Source organism: Coccinella septempunctata, chromosome 1 (assembly GCF_907165205.1).
Source record: "Coccinella septempunctata chromosome 1, icCocSept1.1, whole genome shotgun sequence".
Lineage (NCBI taxonomy): Eukaryota > Metazoa > Arthropoda > Insecta > Coleoptera > Coccinellidae > Coccinella > Coccinella septempunctata.
The window spans coordinates 70,209,206-70,237,082 of NC_058189.1; the positions used below are offsets into that span (position 1 = coordinate 70,209,206).

Sequence of the window (27,877 nt, forward strand, 5' to 3'; positions counted from 1 at the left end):
AAGAAGGTTCAGATAAGTATCTTTCAAGACCATACAGTCCAGCTCAGATATTCCAAGAGAAGACTAGAAAAGACAAATGTTTAAGAGAAACAGGAACTCTGGAAGCCCTCCTGACAATAACCAAACAACCTAAACGCAATCCAGATAGTTCTCCTTCTTCTGAACAATTTCACTTTCCTCCACGATGACAGTTCACGACTTCTCCTTCAAATAGATCACAGCGAAACTTTTCTTCTAGCGAGGAAACCCTCGAGAGAAGTAGTAACGGAGGAACAGAAGTAATTAACGACAAAACAGATTTATCTACTCGAATTAACTCTTAGGGGTCGAGACTTGACAATCATTCATCCTCGAAACTTTTACGACCATTATCACACACTCCTTTATTACTCAGGAGGAGCATAAAAGCTCTATCTTAAACTGTTGAATCTCCTCTTAACATCATTTGGGGACGCTTGTATTTATGAGTTCGCGAAATTAAGTCATCGCAAGAATTATCAGAGGATTGAATTTAATGATGCCTCGGATTTGTTCTAAGAAGAGGTCTGTCTCTTGAGGTCTTCAGTTCAAGGAAGATCTGTGCAAACATGTGAGGATGTAACTCTACTGAGTTGTAACCTCTGGTGAAGGAAGATTAAAAAGTCTCATCATATTGGGTATAATGCTAAATCCTTAAAGATATCCTCTTTCAAACAGCATGGGTGATTCCTGAATCGATATTCGTGGAATTTTCTGACTGCGCTGCAAAAATCTACACCTTATTTGAGGTAAATGGAAGTGAAAGGATGAATATATCATCCGATCATCGCCCCAGCTTATCCGAGTCATAAATCTCGACGAAACACCCTAATATCCTCACCACACCTGAAGTGTTTTTAATCGCTAATACCGAAACCCGTCCACCCCCTCCCCAAACCCCTATTTTACATGATATTGAAGGCTGACAAGTGTGGCTTATGAATATGATCCCGTCTAGACACCAGAGTAACCATAAATTTCGTGATGAAATTCTGGCACGAACCGAATCATCTTGATGTAACATCTGCACGTAGGGCTCAAAAATAGAAGCTCCCGATATCATATCAATCCCGGGCTGTATCACTTCATCAGTCGCATACGATATATGAACTACAAAGGGGGAAATGGGATTCCGGAGGCGGGGTGTGTGAGAAGTAAGGAAAATCCAGGAGGACATTCATGGAATATGGGCATCGCTGCCACTTCTGCTGACGCTGTAAACCAGAATTTGATTTCGATATGCGGCTGTCACGATACCTCGGAATATTCGAGGAGATTGAATCGAAGATTCACTCGGTTATAAGCAGAAATGTCTTCTGCTCAGAGTCTAGTGCCTACATGTTTTTTTTTTAAGTGATACGTTCCACTGGAATAGAATATAAGAGAGTTACAGATCATCTTCTAGCTAATGTTAACTTACCTTGAAGTTATCATCTTCATGCAGATTTTTACTACGATTATGTAAGGGGGGTGAAATTAGTCTTATCCTCACTTATTCATTCGCTTCATTTATTGTTCGGTCAAATAACTACATGTTTCGGCAATATGCCATCTTCGGGTTATAAAATTGATCCGCTGTAAGTAAGGTTGTGTGAGCATATTTGTTAGATAAAAGTTGTTATTATTTACTTACAACGTTGAAGCTAGTCATAACAAGAAAATTAGTCCAAGTTTTAAACGAAGTTCTCACATCGATAATTATGTTAAATATCAGAGCAATAAAATTACATTATACAGATCTACGATGGGAAACAGATTAAAAGTGGAATTGACATTAATGATAAAATTTCAGGTTAGAGAATAGGGATTTCCTTTCGACTTCCGTCGAATCATACGATTATGTATCTAATTAGCCTAGACCAATTTCATGTATAAAAAAATATTGCGTTACCTTAGCAACGAACAATAACTCATTAGGAGTGTCATTGTGAAGTTTGAGGTCAAAAAAGTAAACCAGAGTTAAGCAATAAATTGAAAGAAAGAAGATGTCCACCGAAATTGTGATAATCGAAAAATTGTAGTATCGAGCCATCATCAAGTACCTGTATTTAAAAGGGTTAAGAGGTAAGCAGATTTAAGAAGATATGCTTACTACCCTTGATCAATGTCCTTCGTATGCGACCGTGAAAAATTGGACTGCAAGCTTCAAAAGATGTAAATTTTCCAGTGAAGATGATGACCGATCGGGAAGGCCAGTTTCTGTGTCAGTCCCTGAAAATATCGATGCAGTTCAAGACATGATTTTATCAGACCGTCGAATTGGGCTAAAACGGATATCTGAAGAACTGTATATTTCATACGAACGTGTTCATCATACAGTTCACATCAATTTGGACATAAGAAAAATTGCTGCAAAATGGATCCCCAAATGATTGAATGTTGACCAAAAGCGTGCAAGGGTAGAAGCATCGCGTTCGATCTGTGCTCGATTTGAAAACGATGTAGACTTCTTAAACCGAATTGTTACTATGGATGAGACATGGGTACATTTATACGATCCAGAAATGAAGCAACGATCGATAGAATGGCGATACTCTGGTTCTCCAAGAACTAAGAAGTTTTCTTGTTCAAAAATCTGCTGGAAAAGTACTCGCTTTAGTTTTTTGGGATTGCCATGGAGTGATCATGATTGATTTTTTTTTTTGATAAGGGTAGAACATTAACCGGAGATTACTATTCTATATTACTGACCACTCTAAGGGAAAAAATTGAAGAGAAAAGACGCGGAAAGCTATCCAAAGGTGTTTTGTTTTTGCAGGACAACGCCCCTGCACACAAATCTCATGTTGCCATGCAAAAAATTCGTAATTTAGGGTTTGAATTACTAGAACGCCCTCCTTATTCACCAGATTTGGCTCCAAACGACTCAACTGAAAAATGTTGTAAAAGGTCGTAAATTTTCTTCCAACGAGGCGGTTATAAAAGCTGTGGAGGTCCGGTTTGCAGAGCAAGAAGAAACATTTTTTTTTGAAAGGTCTAGAGACGTTGAAGGTTCGCTGTAATAAATGTATCCAATTAAGAGGAGAATATGTTGAGTAATAAAGTTTTTAGGCATTGAAATTTCATTTGGTTCTATAGGAGGCTAAGAATTTTTTCAATATATCGTATATAATAACAGAATCTTAAAAGCGAAACAATATTACAAAAACATCCAGGAGGATGCAAAGGGTAGGTACCTATAAACATTGTTGCAAATTAGATAATTATTTTTGAAGAATCCCAAACCAATTTTTAACATTTGGTTATGAATAGCACCCTTTAATTACCATGTTCATGTTGTAATTACCAACTATTTCATTCAATCACAGCTTTTCATCATTGTTTTTTGACGAATCATACAAATTAATCAGTAAACCATAATTTGTGCATATCGTCTTATCTTAATTCCGATACTACGAAGATTAATACACTCTAATTAGCGCTATTGAAGTGGATTTCCTTCCAAATTCAACGGAATTATTGTTTGGAAGTTCTCAGCAAGTTTCAATTCATAAATAGAGTCCTGCGATCTAACAGTTACTGCCTGGATTCTGGCTTAGCTCATTAAGAAGGCATTCATTGTCGTGGATTATCGGCAGAAAGCCTTCGTGGAATTGAACATTATTTCAGTTTTATTTGTAGCTTGCTTGGATAAACAGAAAGCGTACGAATCTCTTGATTATTGATCGGAAATAATCGACAGAAGACCTTTTGTATTGGATAAATTTACAAAAATCTTTGTGGATTGAAGTCATACGAAGTTTTTTCGTAGGTTATTCTTTCGGATCTTCGTCTGATCCATCCTTGCGATGAACCTACGTCAATATCCATAATCATATGACGTAAATATGAAATCAATCCAGAATTTCTCTTCAGGGGATATACTTAGGTGATAAAGCGCCAAAATTGCGGAGTCATAGATGCTGACACTAATAATAACGAAGAGCCTCAATGGAACATTAGTTGGGAGAGTCTCCCAAGAGTGATTTATACGGTCTCTCTGTTATTACCGTTCCTTGCCACGGCATAAAAATATTTACAAATGCTGAAATATATGGCCGGCTTCCATCCTCCAGCTCAGTTTTTCTGTATGACGATGTTGTTGAGGTTCCTAACATAAAATGCAGAGAGCAACTTTAAGATGGCGATAATTCGCGTCAGGGAAGGAAATCTTTTATATCTGGAACATGAAATATCTGCTGAAATTCCACACGAATTGCTCTGAAAAAAATCGTCTAGATGTGGAGGTAAATATTGGACTTCCCCACACAATTTTCATTTCTTTTAGACATATGTGTACTGGGTGAGTCTTTGACTCGTACAAACATTTTTACAGTAGTTCCTTGAGGTTGAAAGAAACAAGTTTCCTATACCATTTTTTCCGATTCGGCCCTTATAAGAAGATATAGCCATTTTAAGTTTTCATGATAAGGTGTGCTACCCCTGGAAAAATTACCTTCAGAATAACTAGATAAATCTATGACATACAGAGTTGTATTCAGACAAAGTACTCAATTTTTCAAATTTCACAGACAGGTACTTGTTAATTTTTGAACATAAAATTACTCGAAAACGACGCATTATACGAGAAAATATTAAGAATACTTTTATTCAACAAAAGGTTCAAATATTCATTAGATAGCGTCCAACTTAGTTTCAAGAGTTGGATTTTTTGAATTCTTGGTATTTTTATGATACGTAATGGTCATAATGAGAAAACTGGAAGACTTGGGTGATATCTTGTGTTCCAAAAAGATTCAACAAATAAATGAAAAACTATATTTCAAAATTCATTCCATTCGATAAAACCGTTTGTGAGATAAAACTAATAATAATAATTTTTATACTTTTTCAATACCCTGTATCTTTTGAATCGAGCCGATTCGGAAAAAATGGTAAAGGAAAAAAGTGTTTCTTTTGACCTCAAGAATCTACTGTTGAAATATTTCTACGAGTCAAAGACTAACTCTGTATAACTGTTCTCTGCGTTTCCCTATTGTAGAAAATGGGCGTTTTCCCAAAAAAATCGAAAACAATGTACCTCCTTTCTGCAATCTCGTTTCAACACGCTTTTCCTGTCGTAATTCAGTGCCATTCGCAAATGAAATTCGTCGAAAGCATGTTTCAACAGGGGCGTAAAAGCTACATGTGCAGAAATTATGGACGATTTATGGGATAGATGCATGTTTATTCATAACTATAGGAAGGTGCGGCGAATTCAGATGGATTGAAAATTCCGATGGAGGGTCAGACACATCATTTGATTCGGGAAATGAGCTCGCATCAAAATTAAAAATGATGATTAAAAGGCTTGATGAATGAGAGAGCTTCATTTGATATTCTTCACGTGGAGAGTTTTGATTGATGTTGTCGTTGAACTTTTAGGTCACCAATGTTGGGCTTGCTTGCTTAGCCTACTATAGAACGAAACTCCTATTAATTGGATACATTTATGACAGCGAACCTGCAACGTCTCTAGGCCTTTCAGAAAAAAATGTTTCTTTTTGCTCTGCAAACTGCAAACCAGAATTCCACAGTATTTATTAACTCCTCGTTGGAAGAAAATTTACGACTTTTTCAACTTTTTTTCAGTTGAGGAAAGAAATGATAGCCGGATGGAGCCAAATCTGGTGAATAAGTGGTGTGGTCTAGTAATTCAAACCATAAACCACGAATTTTTCACATGGCAACATGAGATTTGTGTGCAGGGGCGTTGTCCTGTAAAAACAAAACACCTTTGGAGAGCTTTCCGCGTCTTTTCTCTTTAATTTTTTCCGTAGAGTGGTCAGTAATGTCGAATAGTGATTACTATTCGACCGTATTGTTCTACCATTATCCAAAACATCAATCATGATTACTCCATGGCAATCCCAAAAAACTGAAGAAAGAACTTTTCCAGCCGATTTTTGGACAAGAAAACTTCTTAGGTCTTGGAGAACCAGAGTGTCGCCATTCCACCGATTGTTGCTTTGTTTCAGGATCTTAGAAATGTACCCAAGTCTCATCTATAATGACAATTCGGTTTAAGAAGTCTAAATCGTTTTCAAATCGAGCACAGATCGAACGCGATGCTTCTACCCTTGCACGCTTTTGGACAACATTCAAACATTTGGGGATCCATTTTGCAGCAATTTTCTCCATGTCCAAATTGACGTGAACTATATGATGAACGGGTTCGTATAAAATATCCAGTGCTTCAGATATCCGTTTTAGCCCAATTCAACGGTCTGATAAAGTCATGTCAGGAACTGTATCGATATTTTAGGGGACTGACGCAGAAACTGGCCTTCCCGATCGGTCATCATCTTCAATGGAAAATTTACCTCTTTTGAAGCTTGCAGTCCAATTTTTCACGGTCGTATACGAAGGACATTGATCACCAAGGGTACTAAGCATATCTTCGTAAATCTGCTTACCTCTTAACCCTTTTAAATACAGGTACTTGATGATGGCTCGATACTACAATTTTTCGATTTTCACAATTTCGGTGGACATCTTCTTTCTTTCAATTTTTTGCGCAACTCTGGTTTACTTTTTTGACTTCACACTGACTCTTCTAATGAGTTATTGTTCGTTGCTATGGTTACGCAATAGTTATGCATGGAACTGGTCTAGGCTAACTAAATATCAATACATCCTCATAAGTAGTAGGTTACTTATTTGTAATATCAAGTGGCTAGAATAATTGAACCTAGAAGTAATAAATTCCGGAAAAAATCTGAAAAAAATTTATTTGGAGGATGTTTACCATCAGCGATTTGAGACTGATCTAATTTCCTCCTTTCATCTCGAACACATTATGCATGAAATGAATTTTTCTCAGGCAATTCATTCCGATTCCCTCCCCCATTTTCTTCTTCATTAAAGGAACACGTCGCTGATTATCATACTCGTGAGATACATCAATTTCTACTCTGTAAATTAAATTGTTCCAAGGGAATTAAGCCCCGATTCCATTATTCCGAAGGCCCGGTTGTTTAGCCCCCATTATTTTCTCCTGAGTTTCAGCTACACACGTTCAATTCGAGATAGAGGCGTTCTTGGGAGGCCCCGACAGTTTCATTACAACTTGTCGTTTTTTCGTCTGAAAATCAGAAGACAATAGAAACTCAAGAAGGTGTTTTTTTGGTTGGAAAGTTGGGAGAAATGAACTGGCCCGCCATTTGCTGACGATTTCAATTAAAGCGCCCTGTAATGGCTCTTCGCACGTAGTTGCTTCGGTTGATAGTTATATAGTTGGATTGTTTTTCTTCTACACGAAGGATTAAGACAGCACCGTTGAGTTTGTGAGTGTCAGGTGAAAATTTCCCAATTTGTATTCATTGGGTTGAGATCAGAAGAAGTGAAAATACTTGACAGAAAATGTAAATTCCAGAAATTTATATCGTATTATACACTTCTAGGGTGTAGTAAAATAAAATTGCAGGTCTCATTATCATCATTTGTAAAAAGGTTGGATAAATTCCAAAAAAATCTAAATAATTTGTCGCAAATGTCGTAAGCTATGGAAGCGTTGCCATGAACATCAAAGATTATAGAGTAGAAAGATAGGAAACGAAGCGACTAGAGTGATCTTAGCGCCATCTGTGTTTCAAATGTGTTTTTAAGGCCCTAAGACTGGTTAAAATTTCAATTCGAGGGACATATGAAATTTTGCGAGATGTCAGAGTCAGATGGCCATTTTGATCAAACCGGTTTTGAATGTTTTGATTCTCGTATCCATAGACAACCTCGTATCGCTTTTTGTTTTTCGAGCCCGTTCGAGTTGCTGATTATTGAAGTTGTTGTCTAATTTCTTGGCGAAAACCTCAGAAAATCGTTCGAAAATTATTGTATGGTGAAGAACTGTGGATCAAATTAAACGAATTTTACTAAGGAAAATGGGAATGTAAGTATTAACTGGTAACATGTGACTCGGTCTTTCATTGATTTTTATTTTCAGAGCTACGAAGTGGATAAAATTGTCAGGGCGTAAAGGCCTGCAAACACTATACTGACTACACCATGTGCTAGTCGATTGAGAAGTTTATCCACGTGAATTGTTGTATGCAGGAAGCATCCCTTACATGAAGGGCTCATTTAGGGGAAATTATGACTTTTACACGTCCATTCAAAGATTCTCAATTGCCTTCAATATAATCAGAAATGCAAAAGTTTTATGGATTTCGATTTGGAAATCGGGTGACTGTCAAATTGTTGTTTGGAAAGTCAAAGTTTTATGAAACCTTCTGTGAGTGTTCATTCGTCAATCAATTTGTATATTGTGTCATAAAGAGACCATACCATGAAGAAATCATGAAAAAGCATGAAGAAATTATACTGACGGGCTTGAATACAAGGCTTGTATACCTCTGTAAGGTTTTTTTCAATTGTGGTTCTGAAAATTTTGTAAATAATATGTAAGTAACGGAAATATGTATCCTATGACGGTAAATTGCATATTGGTTCATATTAATTTCTGATATAAATTGTAAAAATTCAACTCAGTTTATTAATTCGAAACTTTTTCACAGAAAAAACACCTTTCACGTAACTATAGCAGATAACCATGTACTCTTGTATCCTAGTCAAAGCTCTATTCGTGGTCCATAATTTCAAATTTTTGTAAATTTTTTATAGATTGCAAATAAAGATTTATCACATCCAACAGCGTATTTCATTGATACCAATCGATTCCAAACAATGTTCAGATAAAAACTAACATCCTGGTCACAAAACAAAACCATCCTTTCGTTTTGTCGCTCAGGATGTTTGTTTTCTGTTCTCAACAAGGTCAATATTGAAATTGAATACAAGGAATAGAATTCGAATTTCGCGCCCCTCAATTATAAAAGAGAAAACTGTCATTAAACAGTTTTTCTGTATTGATAATACGTTTTCAGTGCCATCTCATTGTCAAATGTGTTTTCACTGGCCAAAATGTAGTCGGTTTTTAGTACTAGCGATATGAGGGCGTTTCCTATCTTTCTACTCTATAATCTTTGATGAACATGTCTTTTTATTTTTCTTTACATTTGTTTTGGCGAAAGCGAAAATAAATGAACCAAAAGAAAATATTGAGGCAGCCAGCAGTGTTTAGTTTCAAGTTTATTACCTGCAAAATCAGCTTCAAGGTACGAGCGAGAATACGACGACTTTAAAAAGTGGCAAAACAAAAATAGTGTGATTGGGGTAACTGAAGATGTTTTGTTGGTCTACTTGAATCAACTATCAGCTAGATTCAGCCCTAATACTTTATGGGCAAAATGGTCTATGCTGAAAAGCTGCTTGGAAATGAAAGAAAATGCCCCTGTTCGCAGGTTTGTTTTCCTTAAAAAATTTATTGAAAAATATGACGTTTAGTTGTCATTTGCAGATTTCAAAAGGTAATGGCGTTTCTGAAACGAAAAAATGAGCGTTATACGCCAAAAAAGGCCAAGGTATTAAGTAAAGAAGAAGCTGAACAATTTCTTTTACATGCTCCTGATAACCAGTGGTTGCTGGCGAGAATTGTAACAATATTTGGCATTTTTGGATGTTGTCGATGTGGAGAAATTCTCTCCTTAACCTTAAACATGAATGATGTAGAAGATATGTGAAAATAAGTTATTGTGACATTGCGGCAAACAAAAAATTTAACAACAAGAATATTCACCATAACCGATGATGGCTGCAGCTTCAAGCCCTGCATGTTATACAGAAAATATGTAAATCTTCGGCCTCCTGGAACAGAAAGCCTAAGATTTTTTTTGACATACCGACATGGAAAGTGATTTTCCCTTAACGCTGGCCAGCACACTATTGGTGGTGTCCCAAAGCAAATAGCGAAATATTTAGGTTTCAAAGACCCAGAGTTATACACCGGCCACTGTTTTCGCACTGGAGCCACTATGGTTGCGGATTCGGGTGGAGATATTTTAGCACTAAAGCGTGCAGGAGGGTGGAAGAGCACCGAAATTGCGATGAGCTATGTCGATGATTCGGTCAACAAAAAAATCGAAATGTCTAGCAAATTATTTGGTAGTAAGGAGAGTACAAATGTTCTGCAGTCCTCGAGTTCAGCAGTTTCTGAGTCAACAGATGGTTCAGCATCATCAGTATCAACTCTTTCATCATCAAAAATCTGTGTTACTGGAAATAACAATTGTACCATGATTTTCAACATATATGACGATAAAACAAAATTTTCTAATGTAAATAATACTACTAACTTGCAAGTTAACTGTCAGTTTTACAATTTAGTGACTTGATAAAATAAACTTTCTTGATTAATATTGTGTTTTTGGAAACTGACGTTTACAAATGAGTAACAAATAAAAAGTATTTTTGTATTTCTTTCGATGTTTTTTGGGTTTTTATTGTAGAAAGTTCTGGCTAGTGTAGAAATGCAGAAATACTCTCCTCAACGATTTATAGGGATCACTGACCATTGAAATTTTTCCAAATGCTTTGAGATTTTTCCAACTCCGTCCAACATTGGGAGGGATTCAAGAATACTCTAGATAACTGCGAGAACTTTCCTCTTCAAAGCAATCAACGATCGAGAATTTCCCTACGAATAACCAGGAGATTCCATCAATTTGCTGTCATCTTCAAATCTCTCCCTGTAGCGCCCACAATGTAGGTGAGGTGCAGCAGAAACGAGAACGCTCCAGCCTAGGGAAAGTGATCCTTAACTCCGTCCGCCATAAGACATCAGTTCGAATTTCGCATCCTTGAATGTCTACATCATTATCAATAGAATATTCAGTAACCCGGTCTGATGTAACGTTTCCACGAATCTATCCTTTGGGGTTAATTTGCGTGAACTTGAAACCACCTCGCTGAAATTTATACGAGAAGTGTTAATGGCGAGGAGCATACTGATTAGTAGCTGGATGCACGGCACGTTTCAGACGATGTGGGACACTTAAGAGTTAATTTTTAGAAGTGCGAAGAGGGAAGGAAGTTAGGTGAAAGTTCTCGGGGAATAGTTTTTTGTACCCTGACGTATTTCGAGTGGGAATAAATGAAACATCTCCCTTTCATTATACTACGACGAAGTACAAATCTACCCTCGAGATCGAAATAAATTCGATGCGGAGATGAGGAGTGCTTTCTCTCCCAAAGTTTCGAGTGGATGTCAAGGTTTTGTAATGATCTCCAGTTTTCTGCGAAAAATTGGAGTTCATTTTAGTGCATTCCTTTCATTTCACATTTCCGCCTTTGAAAATATTTAATTCTCAAATATTCAGTACATTCATTCCGATAGGCAGAGTAAATGTAGAAAACCGTTTATCTGTGTTTAACGTTGTTTTTCTTGCATGCCGTTGAAGATTTTGACGTTTTTCTGATGTTGATATGCGATAAACCGTAGCTGACGACGGTTTTCACTCTTGTCGAATTCTGGAATTTTCAGATTTTTAACGTGTGGGGGGATTTGCCTATAAAAGCACATTTTCCCCCGCGACGGTCTCCTTTACTTTGACTCTCTTTGACTCTTTAGTCTCCTTTGTCACTTTTACGCTCTGTACTCTCTTTTTCTCTGCGATTCGATTTTAATTGTGTACACGACAAGCCGTTCAACGAATTTAGAAATAATTTTGTGTTGCGAGGGTTAGTGCTCTTAGGAATTAATTTTTAGGTTTCGTTTATTTTCCGCGATTGCCGGATGTAAAGCAGGTAGGTCCCCGTCTACACCGTTCAGTTTCTTTATTAGACCTACACCGGTTACTTCTTTGACACTGCTGTACTGTATCGCTTTCTGTTATCTTTTATCGTACTTTACCCTGCTTCGCAAGTCTGACTTTTCCTTTCGCTATCAGTCATGGTGCGTAAGCCCTTGGGGTAGTGAAGAGAAAGTCCCGTCAACCCCTCTGTTCGCGTTCCCGCGTCATAAGTGTTGAAATAGAAATCTCTTCTTTTCTATCAGTCATGGTGCGTAAGCCCTTGGGGTAGAGAATAAGAGATACCATTCGTCGTCAGTGAGATCCCGTAGTTGCGCTCAAAATGGATCTTTTCTTCGCTATCAGTCATGGAGCGTAGCCCTTGGGGTAGCGAATAAAAGTCTCGAGTAGATCCTCTCTGGTTGTGTTTCTTTCATTTCTGGAGAAATACAATTAATTACATCCCGGTACCGTATAGCAAGTCATTTCACTTCGAGGTCATCCTCAGTATCCATTTCCTCAGTTCTGGTTGGCGCATTTTATTGAACAACCGTTAATGTTTCACTGTACCCGGTATAAACTTTACAAAGTGCTCGTGATCAAATAGAATACACCGTCCACCCCTCACTGGCTTTCTTTCAGGACAGTAAGCATATGATTAGAATGGGAATATAATGGGGAATAGAAGTGCAGCAACTCCTTCTCATCTGGTTAAAAAATTGTCTCACCATTGTACCCAAAGCAAATAATGCTTCAGCCAAGAAAATTGTAACAGGAGTGTTGACTTAGGCTCCTTGAAAATCATCCAGCTTCCAGAGTTCTTCAGAGCTCTGGAGCTGGAGGGTCAGCTGTTTATGGCGCTGTGGTAAGAAAAGATCTGATTAGCCTGCTATGTTCCACATCTGCGTCCAGTGACGCCTTGAATTATTTAACTAGATACAGACAAATGTTCAAGTAGCTACTATGAGTAAAATAAACAGCAGCTTCAGGGCATAACATCCGAATGGTTTTCACGTCAATCGAACGCTGAAAAACGCTTTCCGCATCAATCATCTCGTGTTCGGAAAACTCAAAATTTCACATGTCGCTGAAATCCATCCCTCAAGCCTGCTGTCACCTGGATCAACGCACATCTGACATTTCCCGATGAAAATTTCACGCATCAGGCGATATTAAACGCCGCTCTAAAGCTCCTCTTTTCCGCAGACAACGGAAATATTGGTTTAAAGGCTGGAGCAGGGATTTTCTCGTAAATTCTCCGCTGCTATCGAATCAGATTTAACCGGAACATACATGAGTTGAATGTACCTGTGGCTCAGTGTGGCTCGGCGAGATTAAATTGGATGTGAATATGTATGGACAGGGTGGATGAAGCTTATTAATAAAGGATTGTCATATCTCATCTCTTGCTTTGTTGAATCTTCACGTTTTCTCCGATGAAGGATTCAAAGGACGAGGCCTGTTCTCACTAGGAGGCGCAAAGTACAAATGAATAAATAATTATCATGTTGATGTTGGAATAACTAACTAACTCTATAGAAGTACATTGGTACGATGTTTGCAAAAAGATATTCCCCTAAGAAGAGGTCATATTGAAATTCTTTAATTTGAAGAACTCTGCAGCTTGCGAGAGGAAATCTTGAGATTTCTTTGAATGAGATAAGTTGTGGTTGAATCCAAAAACTTGCACCTAGTTCCACTATTCGATGGCCAGTGAGAGAACTTGCTTTTAGTGTTGGAAAAATATTATCTTTGGAGAATTCAACAAATTGCTCATCAGTCTAGCTTTGCTGAAATAATGTTTCAGTAATTTGTGAATCTTGTTTCCATTAAATCATATGTTGCAATATCAGTGAGATGAATATATTGTGAAGATCAGAGAATGGAAATCAAACTATCACTAAAATCTCAACTGAAAACTATCGAGCATTTCGAATGAACCCTTACAGTTCAATCAGGCCCAGGAAGCATCGACTTGTTACACACTAAACGGGTTTGATCAGGTCCTGCAATCTAATTCCATTAACTCACTTCCTTCGTCTTCAGATGTCTTAATTAGAAAACGTTTCTAACTGATCTAGTGTAAACATTCCGACTCCCCTACTAAGTCCCTAATTAATATTGACTCTCCAAGATTACTTACATTGAACACAATGTGAACCTTTACAGCAAATAATAAAGAGCTCGACTTCCTTGAGGCTCACAATTAGCTCAATGCGTTTGCAAGAATACGAAATCCAAACGTATTATTTTGCATTCTATCCGAACACCGTACTGGATTTGATCTTCCCGAGCAAGAGAAGAAGATTTTTCGTTAGAATCTACGTAATGAAATCATCTCTGAGACCAGTGAATCCCAGAAAATAGCTGCTTCATTATTCATCTCCAAATGGCCTTCAACACTAGAATCTCTTTTGCTCATGTAGTTTTCCATCGGTCACAAAATTCTACTCTATTATTAAGTGTTTATCTTCTGGAGCTTCCTTTTTGAAATTTGCCGTCGACGAAAATGGATTGCACCAACTTTTTACTTGTTTATCTTACAGAGGCAGTGGCACGAAGTCATTAAATATTTTTTTCAATCCGCATTTCCCACTGAAATTTCCTCTCTGTAGGAGATAGGCAGAGACGCCAAGTTCTTGAAGAAACATCGTTCCTAACAGTCCAAAAAAGTTTCTATCTACACATGAGTGATTATCCTCTCGAGGAGTTGTTTTTTCCGAGGCATCAATTCTGGGAGATGGAGCGGAAGAGATTTTATCGATGTGTATATTACCGCTGTTGCTATTAATCAGGGATGTCATCGTATTTGGGAGATGTATTCAATTCCGCGTGCTCCACTACTAATGCCTTTTTTCGTTTGACGTTGGAAAGCGTCATGTCACTCCTCTAATTAGTTATTAGGGAAACTTATTGAAATCGACGTGAACAGCATCCGATTATTTGAGAATTTGAAATTAATATTTTCTCATTCATACTCATACAGCTCATATCTATGACATAACATTCCTAATTAACCAATTAGTGCTTCTATGCCCCTACTTAAATGGCTAGATGACTTGTAGTAAATAGAATAATCCTCAAATTTGATATAATAGCTCTTAGAGCCTATAGGGAGGGAGTTTGAAAATTTCTCACGAAGGTACTGAATTTCAAGATTTCAACATAGAAAATATGATATTTTTATAAAAAATTCCATAACACCTTGCAATCTGGAAGAAAGTGAACAAACTTCTCGGTTGAACATGTTTTGTTTCCTGTTCATCATACACAAATAAAATTGTTGGACAAGCCATTAATAAATAATTAAAGGAATTTTTTGTGGACAGAGATATCGAGTCGAATGGCTAAAAATATTTCGGTTTTACACTACCAGAGCCAGTTTATCGTTTATTCTTAGATTATATCGGCTAAACGACTTAATCTTCTATTCCAATAAAACTATCAAGAATGCCGATTCGGATTCAGCCACGTGCTAGGCAAAAAACAAATAAAATAATCATCAGAGACAACCGGTTGTCTCCAAAATCAGTTTCATTGTTGCTAGAGGAAGAGATGAGTTAAGTAATTTTGAGCCGTACAGACAGGTTGCTTACCATATAGGATTATCTCAAAATTTCGAAAATTATGAGTACCAGAAGTAAGTTTTGGTGTTTTGTCGAAGAAATCCTGCCGATTTGGGAAAATAGTGAAGAAAAAATTGTTTGTCTTTACTTCAAGAGTCTACACTGACATGTTGCTAAAGTAACGCATTATTTTTTGTATGCATGGAACTGGTCTAAGCTTACTAGATATCAATACATCCTCGTATGATTGTTTTCCACAAGAGCATCTTTCATAGGTTGAGTGAACGTCAATTTTATTGTTACCTAACTGAGGATCCCATGGTGTAGCATGACATGACATCACCAAACGATCAGACAACTTTAGGAAACTATCAAATATCATGTCTCTATTCACGCCCTGAATGTCCCGAATACATTCCTCAAGTAACGTATTGCATGAAGGATCGCATGCAGTAGAAGATAATTGAGTTTATATTCATTCGATATGAAGTTCACGTGACGAAAAACATTTTGCCGCTTCCGTGGCACTAACGATTAAGCCACGATCACAAGGTGGTGAATAGCACTACGAGTTTGAGTGTTGAACACGTTATAGTGCATCTCCAGGTGGAAAATAGGTCAGATTGAAAGCTGCTCGACCTTGTCGAGCTGTTATCAGGAATTTGAAGGTTTTAAATTCACGTTTGAATATCGCATGACCAGGGTTAATCAGTCCGAGTGAAATTTTCGTAAAATATTATTTTAAAATCGCAAATTCTTACGCGTCTATCGAAATGAGCACTATAAGTACCAACAATTGTTGTTTGGGGAATAATTATTATTCTGAGCAGAATCAGAGGACTCGATATACGTATTTCTAACAAATAGGTTTCAGTTTTTTTTTTTTGAATAGGAATGACAAGTGAGGCTTTTACTGCCGATATTGAGCTTGTATACATTAGTTATTTGTACCACTGATAAGAAGAGTCAATGAATATTGATATTTGTTACGACTTTCTACCGCGAACAGTGTAGATTTTATGATTTTTACGCGAAGGTCCAAAATTTCCGATTCTCCATCGACTATAATTTGAAAATTTTTTTTTTTTTAAATATCTGTTTGTATATTCGTGTTCTACACCCTCGAATTAGTATACAGTATAAATTTGGTTTCGATCGGAAAACAAAAATTTTTTTCAAAAAATCGCAAATTTTCCATACATATATGCATGGAAAATTTGGAAAATTTTCGATCATTCCGATTTCCACCAAAATTGAAGTATGTACCAAATCAAGGACGTAGGTTACGAATATGCAGACGGAATTTAGCTGAAAGGATTAGTTTCCAAGTTACGGTTCGTGGTAAATCAATGAAAGTGGATTTTCTCTGGTTGCAAAGAATCAATCTATCACCAAAAAAATCAGCTTATGTCCAGTTCCTCTTTTCTGGCTGCTACAGCTTCTCAAAGCTGATCAATTTATTCGAAATTTTCCACTGAAAAGGATTTTTTTTCCCAAAGTACTGATCCTACAAGAAATCTAATTACATATTCGTAATCTACAAACTCGAATCAGACAAAATAAGAACCCGAGTTGATATCGTTCGAAAAATAAAAAAATTTTGATTTGGAAGAATTTCTTCTGCTGTCCACCAACAAAATTAGTCCAAAAAAAATTATTCAATTACCTATGTCAACCCGGGTGATTTTACCGGCTCATGCGAGATTGTAGATCACAAATATACAATCAGATTTCTTGTTGGATCAGTATTCTGGGAAATAAATCACTTTTAGTGGAAAATTTCGAAAAAATTTGTCGAATTTGAGGAGCTGTAGCAGCCAGAAAAAAGGCACTAGACTTATGCTGATTTTTTGGTGATAGATTAATCCATTGCAAATAGAAAAAAATCATATTTCATTCATCTGCTGTGAACAGTTCAGATTTTATGATTTTTTCCGCGAAGTTCCAAAATTTTCGATTTTCGATCAGCCATAACTTGGAAAAGAAATTTTTTTTTAAATATCTGTTTGCATATTCGTGTTCTACGCCCTCGCATTAGTGTATAGTATATATTTGGTTTCGATCGGAGACCAAAAATATTTTTCAAAAAATCGCAATTTTTCCATGCATATGTATGGAAAAATTTGAAAAATTTTCGAACTTTCAGATTTCCACCAAAATGTAAGTATTCACTGAATCGGGGACGTAGATTACGAATATGCAAACAGAATTTTGCTGAAAGGATTAGTTTTCAAGTTATGGTTGATGGAAAATCAGAAATTTTAGACCTTCTGACTGAAACTGATAACTGAAAGTTGGTTTCTTGTATTCGCAAAGAACCAATCTATCATCAAAAGAAGCTTATGTCCAGTGCCTCTTTTTTGGCTGGCACAGCTCGTCAAAGTTGAAAACAAGGTTTGCATGAAATTCGATATGAACAGAATCAGCTGCAACTTTGGGTCAAAGTCATTTATTTTAAACGGACGTAACTAATTTGTACGTATAATACGTGTTAAGGCTTGGACACCTTGCACATATATTCGCAACTACTGCGTGTCCCCTTTATTCCAGCAGTCGAAAAACCACTAGACTAGAAGAATGTTCGCCACTTCATCGACTTCATCGTAACTACCCTTCAATGAAAATAGGGTAGTTTGGAACGAAGGAAATCGAAAGGCCGTCCACTCTATTCTTCGTGCCACATGAGGACATTCCAATTATCTCCCAGTGTTCCTTGAACAGAATTGTTTCGTCTATACAAACAGTAATCAATCACAAACGGTCCGAACGATTCCAACGTTCGATTTCTCATATCTAACAGGCTTGTTTCGGTTTGCTGGACGTAAAGTCTTTTATTTTTCGTGGATTTTCCTTTCGCCTTCATTATATGAGGAATGAAATGAATCTTGCCCAATGCTTCGCATTTTTTTCGAAGCAACATGTGCATTCAAAACCCTGATAAATTGAACAATCTGGAATTCTTCCACTTTTTCATGGACTGACCCTTCTCACTGGAGCATGTATCCTTATTGATATAATAATAAGCTATAAACTTCAGAAGTTCCTATATTAGATCTCACAGATGTCAAGAAACAGCGACTTTTTCAGATATAGGTAACTCATTTCCTTTGCGCATTCGCCATTTTGCACATTTTCCACTGTCAAGAGTCTTGACAGTGGAAAATGTGCAAAATGACCATAAGAGTCCCTATTTATTCTTGTCAAAATAGGAGTTACTTACTTGAGTACCAAATTGGAAATCACAGGTTAATGAAGCTGATATACGAAGTATATCTGAATCATAAATTTCAGTTCATTGAATTTTCATAGTGAAATTATCAATAGGAAAAAATGAGAACTTACAAATTAAATTTATCGGAAATAAACACAAAATTCTTGAGGCAAGAACTGAAAATATTTTCAGAAGGATCATGTGTTGTATTCCTTGAAATATTGGTAACATGTATTCAATATTTTATATCTGCCTTCCCAAATGGAGAACACATGAGGATGTTTTAATGAAAGCAACACTTATTTTCAACTGTCAAACAGTGGAATTTCAAGCTCGATAAAACAGCTCTTTTCAACATATTCAATTCGCTACTTCATTGCAGTTCAGCAAGCTATAAATAGTTGCAGGATTCAAGGATTAAAGTGGAATTCAAATAGAAGTGGATAGTCTTCAAATGAAGTCCCCAGCATAAATCTTTCATCCCAACAGTACATTCCTCTTTTACTCTATTATTTTTATAATGGAAAGTGGAAACTCAGTAAGCAGCTTTGCACATTTTCAATTCTCGGCTTATTTCCTTGAGAAATCTCCCCCTTTGAAAAAGTATTTCTATGTTTACTTCCGCCAGTTCATTTCAGATAGAGCGTCAGATTATAGTTGCCCCTTTCGCGAAACGAAAATATATAAATCCTTTAAGACACTCCAATATACGAGTAGTTTCAATTCGCCAAGTCTAATTCTCTGGTGGAATACCAACGAAATAATTTGGAATTCCGTTCGCCTGTCCATACACAACGTTGAATGCATTAACGTATTTACGAGGGATGAGAAATATGAGATTATATGTCAGAAGTAGAATTTCGTTCCATCTTGTCGAATTTTCTGACAGCTGTTATTGGATTTGACAAGCTAATGGGAAAACACACTGGCCAACGTGACTAACTGTAACATAGTTTCAATGGACGAGTTCAGGAACGTTTGCCAATCTTGTAAATATTAGAAAATTAGAAAAAATTTTTCAATGGAAAGATATTTTGTTTAAATTTTTTTGTGCCTTTCGGTTGATTCACAATTATACAATCCTTGGAATGTCCAAGGCTCTCAAATCCAAGAGATATAAACGTAAATTTATATTGAATTTTCAAGGTGAGTTTTGACATTATTCAGGAGTTTTTTCGTGTTTCATCCATAGAATAATCATTTATTTATTATTAGACCGTGGTGTCATCACAGAACAAGTTGAGGTGTTCTGTGATGAAACCATATCTAATAATGAATGAATTATGAGTCTATGGATGAAACCATTAATATAATGGAAACGTTCTTGAACTCGTTTATTGTCGTTGAATTAACTTGAAATGGCCCTCAAAAAGTAAATTCTCATGAACCTGTATATTTCCTCTGATAAATACATAACAGAACCTAAACTTTCCTTTTAAGAACAGATATGCTTCAATAATATGTGAATTAAATTCATTCTTCCCAAAATTTTTACATATTTACCTTCAAGGTACATCACCCTTACAAAATCCCCAATGCCTCCTGCATTCCAAGCCTCGCAACGTAATATTCAGTTCGCGTTGCTCAAAACAGAAACTTTGAGGAAGAATTCATGAATTTTCTATTATATTCCTGCATAAAACGCCACGAAAGTTTTCTCCTCAATTTCACCGATCCATGAAACTCACGTTACATCGTACGTTCAGGGTTGGATTATGCAAATGAATCTTAGTTTGATTCTTTCGATTCGTTGAACGCAAAATATATCAAGGTTCAAGAAATGACAGGGATTCACTGCTGAATTTTTCAGGCGCGCATATGGTAGGGAGAATGAAAACTTTTGAGATTACCCAATCTATTTCGGAAGATCCTTTCGTTTAAGGTTAGAATGCTGAAATTTTATGAATGGAAAAAGTGACAGAGCAAATGATAGTAACCAAACTCATATAACTGAGAAACCATAAATTCTCTTTTCCATTAAAAAAGTATTTTGAGTGGCCTAATACACAGTTTTAGCACACATTTCGAACATTACTCGATTGTTAACGTTTACAAAGCTATAAAATGTTGAATAATTTGTCTTATAGTAAAAAATCTATTATTTGTATACTGATATTGAAAAGAAACACCAAGCATTACCACTTCGCATATTTCAATAGTCTCTTTGTATATGTTTCTCTATCACTTTTAATGGGAGTCTATCATTGAGAGAACTATCATTTTATTCGAATTTAATCAGAATAATTCGGCAAGATAAGGTGAAAGAATTTCAGGAACAACTTTTAATTGTCCTTCCTACTTTCATCTCTGAACGAATATAAACAAAACGATAAAATAATAGATAGCATATGATAACACACTGATAAAAGAAGGTAATCTTTCTCATACCATAACTCCAGACTTTTCTTGAAAAAATCAGTTAACTGGGCCTTAATACCCTCATAAAGATTTTATCGTCAGTAAAGGCCTAAATCCATTTTATAACCTTCCGAAGGGTCTCCCAGTTCGATTTGGAATACGTCGAGAAAAAGTTTCTCGCTTGAGATTAGATCGAACTATTCATTAAATGGATCATCCTGATCTCCATCTTGCAGAAGATCTATTTTCCTTCACGAAAGACCATGGAACTTTCACCGGGAGATGGATGATATGGCCCCATATAGGATTGTTTGAGTTCCAAATTGGCGAATGCGCTAGAAATTTCGTTTCTCGGAATTTTGTTGGAGAAACACATATTTCTGAGTATCTTATGTACTTACAATGTTCCAGATATTAACCTTCACTTCATTCATGAAAACCTCATGGTTAAATACTGATAACTCTTCTTGTTAGTAGAGAAAATACAATATTTTTCCACCCATAGTTTCGACTGGCTAAGTCAAATAGTGAAACGTGAAATATGTAACTCTTGTTTGATAAATGGAATGAAAGGAGTTTGTACATCTGGAAGTGTACCAAAAATTCAAGGGAGGAACACTCATGTCAGTGCTGATTTACGATCAGGCGGAAATAACCTTGTTTCGAGTTCTGTCAAATAAGAGTAAATATTTGTTCGAGTTTCGGAGTTAGACAACGCCATTTATCTTATTCTCCCTGCAAGTCATTGCTTGAGTTGATGTCTGAATATTTTTATACATCTGAAAGTAGAATAGCCGCAAAAAAAAAAATAGAAAATCAAATCTATCAAGTCTTTGTCAGCTTTGAGCGATAATTTAATCAGCATGAATTGCTTAATTGATTCAATGGGATGATTTATTGAACGTAACTGGGAAACAGCTCCAGCATTTCGATATATCCGTCTAATTCTAGACAGGATTATATCCAATTCAGCCGTAATTCATACGAATATGCTACCGCAGTTCCAATAAAATTGCAATACTGTAATTTACCCCCTAATCTACCCCGAAATATCTGGCTATAATTCATCCGAACTACGTTTCACACTATTCCGAAATATTATTAATTTCGATACGAATAAATACATACTATAATATAGGGTTAATCGTGATAAGAGGCAAAAGTTTAATCTATAAATATTCTTCCTGGGAAAATTTCTGAGTGGAAATTATTTGGAACAACTGTTATACATGTGATTTTTAGGAAAAACGAATATTATCAGATGTTTTCATAATTTTTTTCACTTCATCCTCTCGCACTCTGAAATAGATTTATTAAAGTAGAGGGTGGAAAAAAACAGTGTGGTATTCATTGCTAACCTGTTTTTCCTCTTTTGAACATAGACATATAGACATGGACTGTGCCTTCTCTTTATATCTATGCATGAAATACGGTCAAAAAAAGTGACAGAGAGAAACGCACGTCGGGAATGCAGTTGTCTTTTTCTAGAATTTTGATTGGTCCACACTCACCTCTATGTGAACAAAAAAGAGACAGGTGAATTCCCGACGATCATTTCTCTCTTTCTTAAAAAAAGACATTTTCATGCTGACATTGCTCAGTCCATGTCTCTATGTCTATGCTTTTGAACGTAAAAATTAGATATGAATTGAAAATAATTGATCACCGTAGACTTAACAAAATATTAAGTTTGACAGAAAATGTCATCGGTTTTCAAGAAGGTATATAGACCTTAATCTATGGTATAGACACAGATTACAGAAATCATTTTTTGTAATCTGTGGATATAGAATTCTATGTCTTCTTAACCGCTTCCACGACTGTCGAATTAACAAATTCCTAGAAATTAACTAATTACTAAACTCTAGTAAAGGCCTTCTACGTCACAAGCTTTTAAATTTTCGAAGGGTGTATTTTATCTCTAACCGAATTTCGAGACGGATCTTTAAGATTTTGGGTAACTATTGGGAAATTGTTTCCATAAATACTTTCAAATTCGATTATAGTGTTTTAGGAAACTTGCCGAGCAATTTTTCTGAATTCATCAAGAAGTTTTCACATGATGAAGTAAAAGACTAAAGATGAATAAAAAACACAGTTTAATGTACCCAAAACACATACAAATTTCACTAAGAGTTTGTTTATTTCCTATTGGTATACAGTATACAGGGTGAGTCTTTGATTCGAACAAATAATTCAACAGTAGATTCTTGAGGTCAAAAGAAACACTTTTTTCCCTTATCATTTCTTCTGAATCGGCTTGGTTTGAAAAGTACAGATTGTTGAAAAACCATAAAAAATGTTACTTTTAGTTCTAGCTCACAAACGGTTTTATCTAATGAAATGAATTTCGGTATATAGATTTTCGAGTACAAGATTTCACCCACGTCTTTCAGTTTTCTCATTATGACCATTACGTAACCTAAAAATACCAAAAATTCAAAGAACCCAACTCTTGAAACAAGTTGGACGCTACCTAATGAATATTTGGACGTTTTGTAAAATGAAAGTATTTTATATTATATATTTATATTATATTTTTTGCGCAGTGTATAAACACTGCGCAAAAAAATTAACGCACATTCTGAAAATCTCAATTTTAATGAAAGTTAAGTCTACATTGACTTTATAACTTATTTTTTATGTTCTCTCGGGAAGGTTTTTAACGAAACAAGACACATCTTAAGTGAAAGAAGAGAAAGGAACAATTTTCAAAATACTGAAATGCTGATAAGTGATTTAATACTTGGTATTTCCACCCCTTGCGTTAATTACAGCTCAGCAACGACGGTTCATACTCAAAATGAGTGATCTTAAAATGTTCTGAACTAATCCTTCCCAGATTTCTCCGAGTTGGATTCCTAAGTCATTAAGAGTAGCTGGATGATGTTCTGAACTTCTCAGCCTTCTATTGGGGTTGTCCTAAACCTGCTCAATCGGATTTAGATCTGGACTTCTTGCTGGCCATTCCATTCGAGAGACTTCAACCTCTTCAAGGTACTCCTGGACGATGCGCGCACGATGGGGTCTGGCATTATCGTCCATAAAAATGAAATTTTCACCAATGTATGGGGCAAATGGCAGTACATGCTGTTCAAGAATGTTCCTTATATCAGCATTCATAGCTCCATTATCAACGACCACTAGGTCTGTGCGAGCAGTCAAAGATATTCCATCCCATACCATAATCGATCCTCCCCCGAAACCAGTAGTATTCAGGAAATTGTACTGAGCATATCTTTCATGTGGACGTCTGTATACATGGGAACGTCGATCACAATGGTAGAGGCAGAATCTAGAGTCATCTGTGAAGAGAACTCTTTCCCAATCGGCCTCTTCCCAATGGATGGGCTGGGGTAAGAGCTGGGCCTCTTGCCCCGACACGAGGCCTTAAATCATATTCTCTGAGGCGATTTCTTATTGTCTGAGTGCTAATTTGCACCTCATGAGTTTGCTCAAGCTGAATTTGAAGGAGGCGAGCGGTTGCAAACCGTTGTCTCAACGAAGAAACTCTCAAGTAACGTTCTTAAATGGCAGTTGTTACCCGTGGTCTACCCTGTCCTGGTCTTCGGACATTCATACCTGTCTCCCTGAATCGCTGCAACATTCTGGACACACTTGTATGGGAAACTCCAAACCTTTCTGCAATTCTTGTGTATGTCCACCCTTCTTCTCGCAAAACTACCGCTAGGGCACATTCTTTTTGGGTTAAATTGCGTGTTTCGCGTTGCATAGCGATCGAGTGTAGAAAATCAAACGAAAGAAAAACTATTGATCACTAGAATTGATCGAGAACAACTGATTTTAGAATGGAGCCAATACATTCAAAATCTGATAATATCATCTTTTTTTTATTCCTGCTGGGAAAAAACATCTGTATTGAAGAAAACCGTTGAAAGTGGATAACATATGCATGCATAATTCTGATAAAAATAATAATTATTGAGAACACCTTCAGTTGTAGAATAAATTTGAGATAATGTGCGTTAATTTTATTGCGCAGTGTATTTTCTCGTATAATGCTTCGTTTTCGACTTATTCACAAATAAAAAATATCTGTGATATTCGGCAAATTGGGTACTTTGATCGAATTTAACTCTTTTTGAAAGGTCCACAGATATGTATTGTCACAGATTTAGCTAGTTATTCTCCAGGGGTGGCACGGCTCATTATGAGAACTTTAAATGGCTATATCTTTTTATCAGGACCGAATCGGAAAAAATGGTATGAAAAAAAAGTGTTTCTTTTGACCTCAAGAATATACTGTTAAAATATTTGTACCAAAGTCTCAATTTGTATATGTTTCTTTGACTGATTAACAAACAGTCAACAATGGAGCAGTGAAATTATAGATATAGAAACAATCTGTTGTTTGAACATTCCGATCATTAAACGCTCTCATTAATAAACTAGTCAACTCTCTTAGGAGGTAATTCTATACCAAAATTTCACCCCCAACTTCCCGGCCGTACCGAACCAAAAGTTACGCCAAACTAATTTCCCAATAAAACAATTCGCCCAGCACGAAGATTAATGACTTCAACCTCCGCAACCCCAACAACAGCTAATGACCCCCGTATCATTAATAAGACCATCTCCTCATTGTCTCGCAGATCCCCGGGCCCAAACTAACCGAACCCCCGATATGGCAGCTTCGGCAGCGGTGATTTCCTGAGAGCCCGTACGAGAGCGAAAGCAGGATGCTGTACGCCAGCCAGACCCCGAACGTGATGACTCCGTGTCCGAACTCCACCGTGGCATCGCCGGCGGAAGGAAACAACACCGCCTATTTACTGTACCCGGAGGACCCCCGGACCGACGTCCTGCGGAGGTACTGCTATGGCGTCGCACTACCCTCGATCTGTTTGCTCGGCATCATCGGGAACATATTCAATCTCATTGTGCTCACCAGGAGGAACATGCGGGGCACAGCCTACATTTACATGAGGGGTGAGTCTATTTTTGTATCGCCTTAAGTGGACACAGCGTCGAAGGACAATTCGGTAGTGAAATGTCAGATGAGAAGAGTCTTATGTGTAACTCGACAACTATACTCCATCCGCTTTTATTCTAGCATGGAAATTTGACACATTCCACTCTGTATAGTACGAAAATGTGTGGTTAAAACGCTTGTGAAAACGTCAGAAAACTGACCTTCGAAAAATCCTGAAAAAGATGGGTTCGGTTAAAAATTCGTCAAGATCGAACAGTTGCGCCAAGATGGATGAAAATCTCAGATTTATTACTAGAAGAGTTGCTCTTTCAGAATATGTATCACATTTCCATCTACGGTCACTTCAATTGAGAGATAAACGACTCGAAAATTAACCTACAAAAAATCCTGAAAAAGATGGGTTCAGTTGAAAATTCGTCAAAACTGAACGGTTGCGCCGAGATGTTAGAAATTCTTGGATTTATTACTAGAAGAGTTGCTCTTTCAGAATATATATCACATTACCATCTACGTATACTTTTATTAAGAGATAAACGACTCGCAAGCCGACCTTCGAAAAATCCTGAAAAAACTGGGTTCAGTTAAAAATTCGTCAAGACCGAACGGTTGTACCGAGATGGATGAAATTTTCAGATTTATTAATAGAAGAGTTGCTCTTTCAGAATATGTATCACATTTCCATCTACGGTTAATTTTATTGAGAGATAAAGAGGTCGCCAGCTGACCTTCGAAAAATCCTGAAAAAGATGGGTTCAGTTAAAAATTCGTCAAGACCGAACGGTTGCGTCGAGATGGATGAAATTCTCAGATTTATTACTACGAGAGCTGCTTTTTCAGAATATGAATCACATTTTCATCTACGGTTACTTTTATTGAGAGATAAAGTACTCGCAAGCTGACCTTCGAAAAATCCTGAAAAAGATGGGTTCAGTTAAAAATTCGTCAAGACCGAACGCTTGCGCCGAGATGGATGAAATTCTCAGATTTATAACTAGAAGAGTTGCTCTTTCAGAATATGTATCACATTTTTATCTACGGTTACTTTTATTGAGAGATAAACGACTCGAAAACTGACCATCAAAAATCCTGAAAAAGATGGGTTCAGTTAAAAATTCGTCAAGACCGAACGGTTATACCAAGATGGATGAAATTATCAGATTTATTAATAGAAGAGTTGCTCTTTCAGAATATGTATCACATTTCCATCTACGGTTACTTTTATTGAGAGATAAACGACTCGAAAGCTGACCTTCGAAAAATCCTGAAAAAGATGGGTTCAGTTAAAAATTCGTCAAGATCGAACGGTTGCGCCGAGATTGATGAAATTCTCAGTTTTGTTACTAGAAGAGTTGCTCCTTCAGAATATGTATCATATTTCTATCTACGGTTACTTTTATTGGAAAATAAACGACTCGAAAACTGACCATCAAAAATCCTGAAAAAGATGGGTTCAGTTAAAAATTCGTTAAGACCGATCGGTTGCACGGAGATGGATGAAATTCTCAGATTTATCACTAGAAGAGTTGCTCTTTCAGAATATGTATCACCTTTCAATCTACGATTACTTTTATTGGGAGTTCATGCACCCTTGTAGTGGGTGCATGGAGAATTCACCAGTTGTACAAACACAAAGATCATAATTAAAAAAAAATTGACCTTTTCGAGCATTTTCGTCAAGATATGAATTTTGTGCGTTATTTTTCACTCACTCTGTTGTCTGATTGAGTATTTTGAAGGTGGGGATTATCCAACCCCAACCATTCGCCATTTTCACTTCCCACGAGGAAAAAAAATATAGCCAAAATTATAACCCTGAAGTTTCCATTAGCTTTATGCGAGGCTTTGATTCCAAAACATACGTATATTCGTTGGAGAGCCGTTCGGCCTGTTATGACTCATTATTTGGGGGTAGGTTCATTCAAAATATAAAGTGTGATTGATTGATTTTAGCGAGTCTGGATTTTACTGGATTCAATTTTCCCGGTTTACGACGGAAATTTGAATTGAGTCTTCAATGCAGGAGTGTTTATCATCGAAAAAAGTGCTGAAAAATGTACCTAATAATCCAAGGTTCTAGAAGAGAATTATGAATTTATTTTTTCGTGATGTATTTTAAATTTTAAGGGCTCTGAATTCCAAAATAACCCGCAATATATTTTTCAGATGT

At 36.6% G+C, this 27,877-nt stretch overlaps 1 protein-coding gene across 1 annotated transcript in view; it reads left to right on the forward strand.

Annotated features, from left to right (window-relative positions):
- The window catches only part of LOC123322612 (probable G-protein coupled receptor B0563.6), a 68,627-nt gene that overhangs the window by 21,635 nt on the left and 19,115 nt on the right, over positions 1 to 27,877 (forward strand). Inside the window, exon 2 of the mRNA XM_044910567.1 lies at positions 25,370 to 25,706. Within this exon, the coding sequence (XP_044766502.1) occupies positions 25,457 to 25,706 (250 nt within the window). The 5' untranslated portion in view covers positions 25,370 to 25,456. The remainder of the gene's footprint in view (positions 1 to 25,369; positions 25,707 to 27,877) is intronic.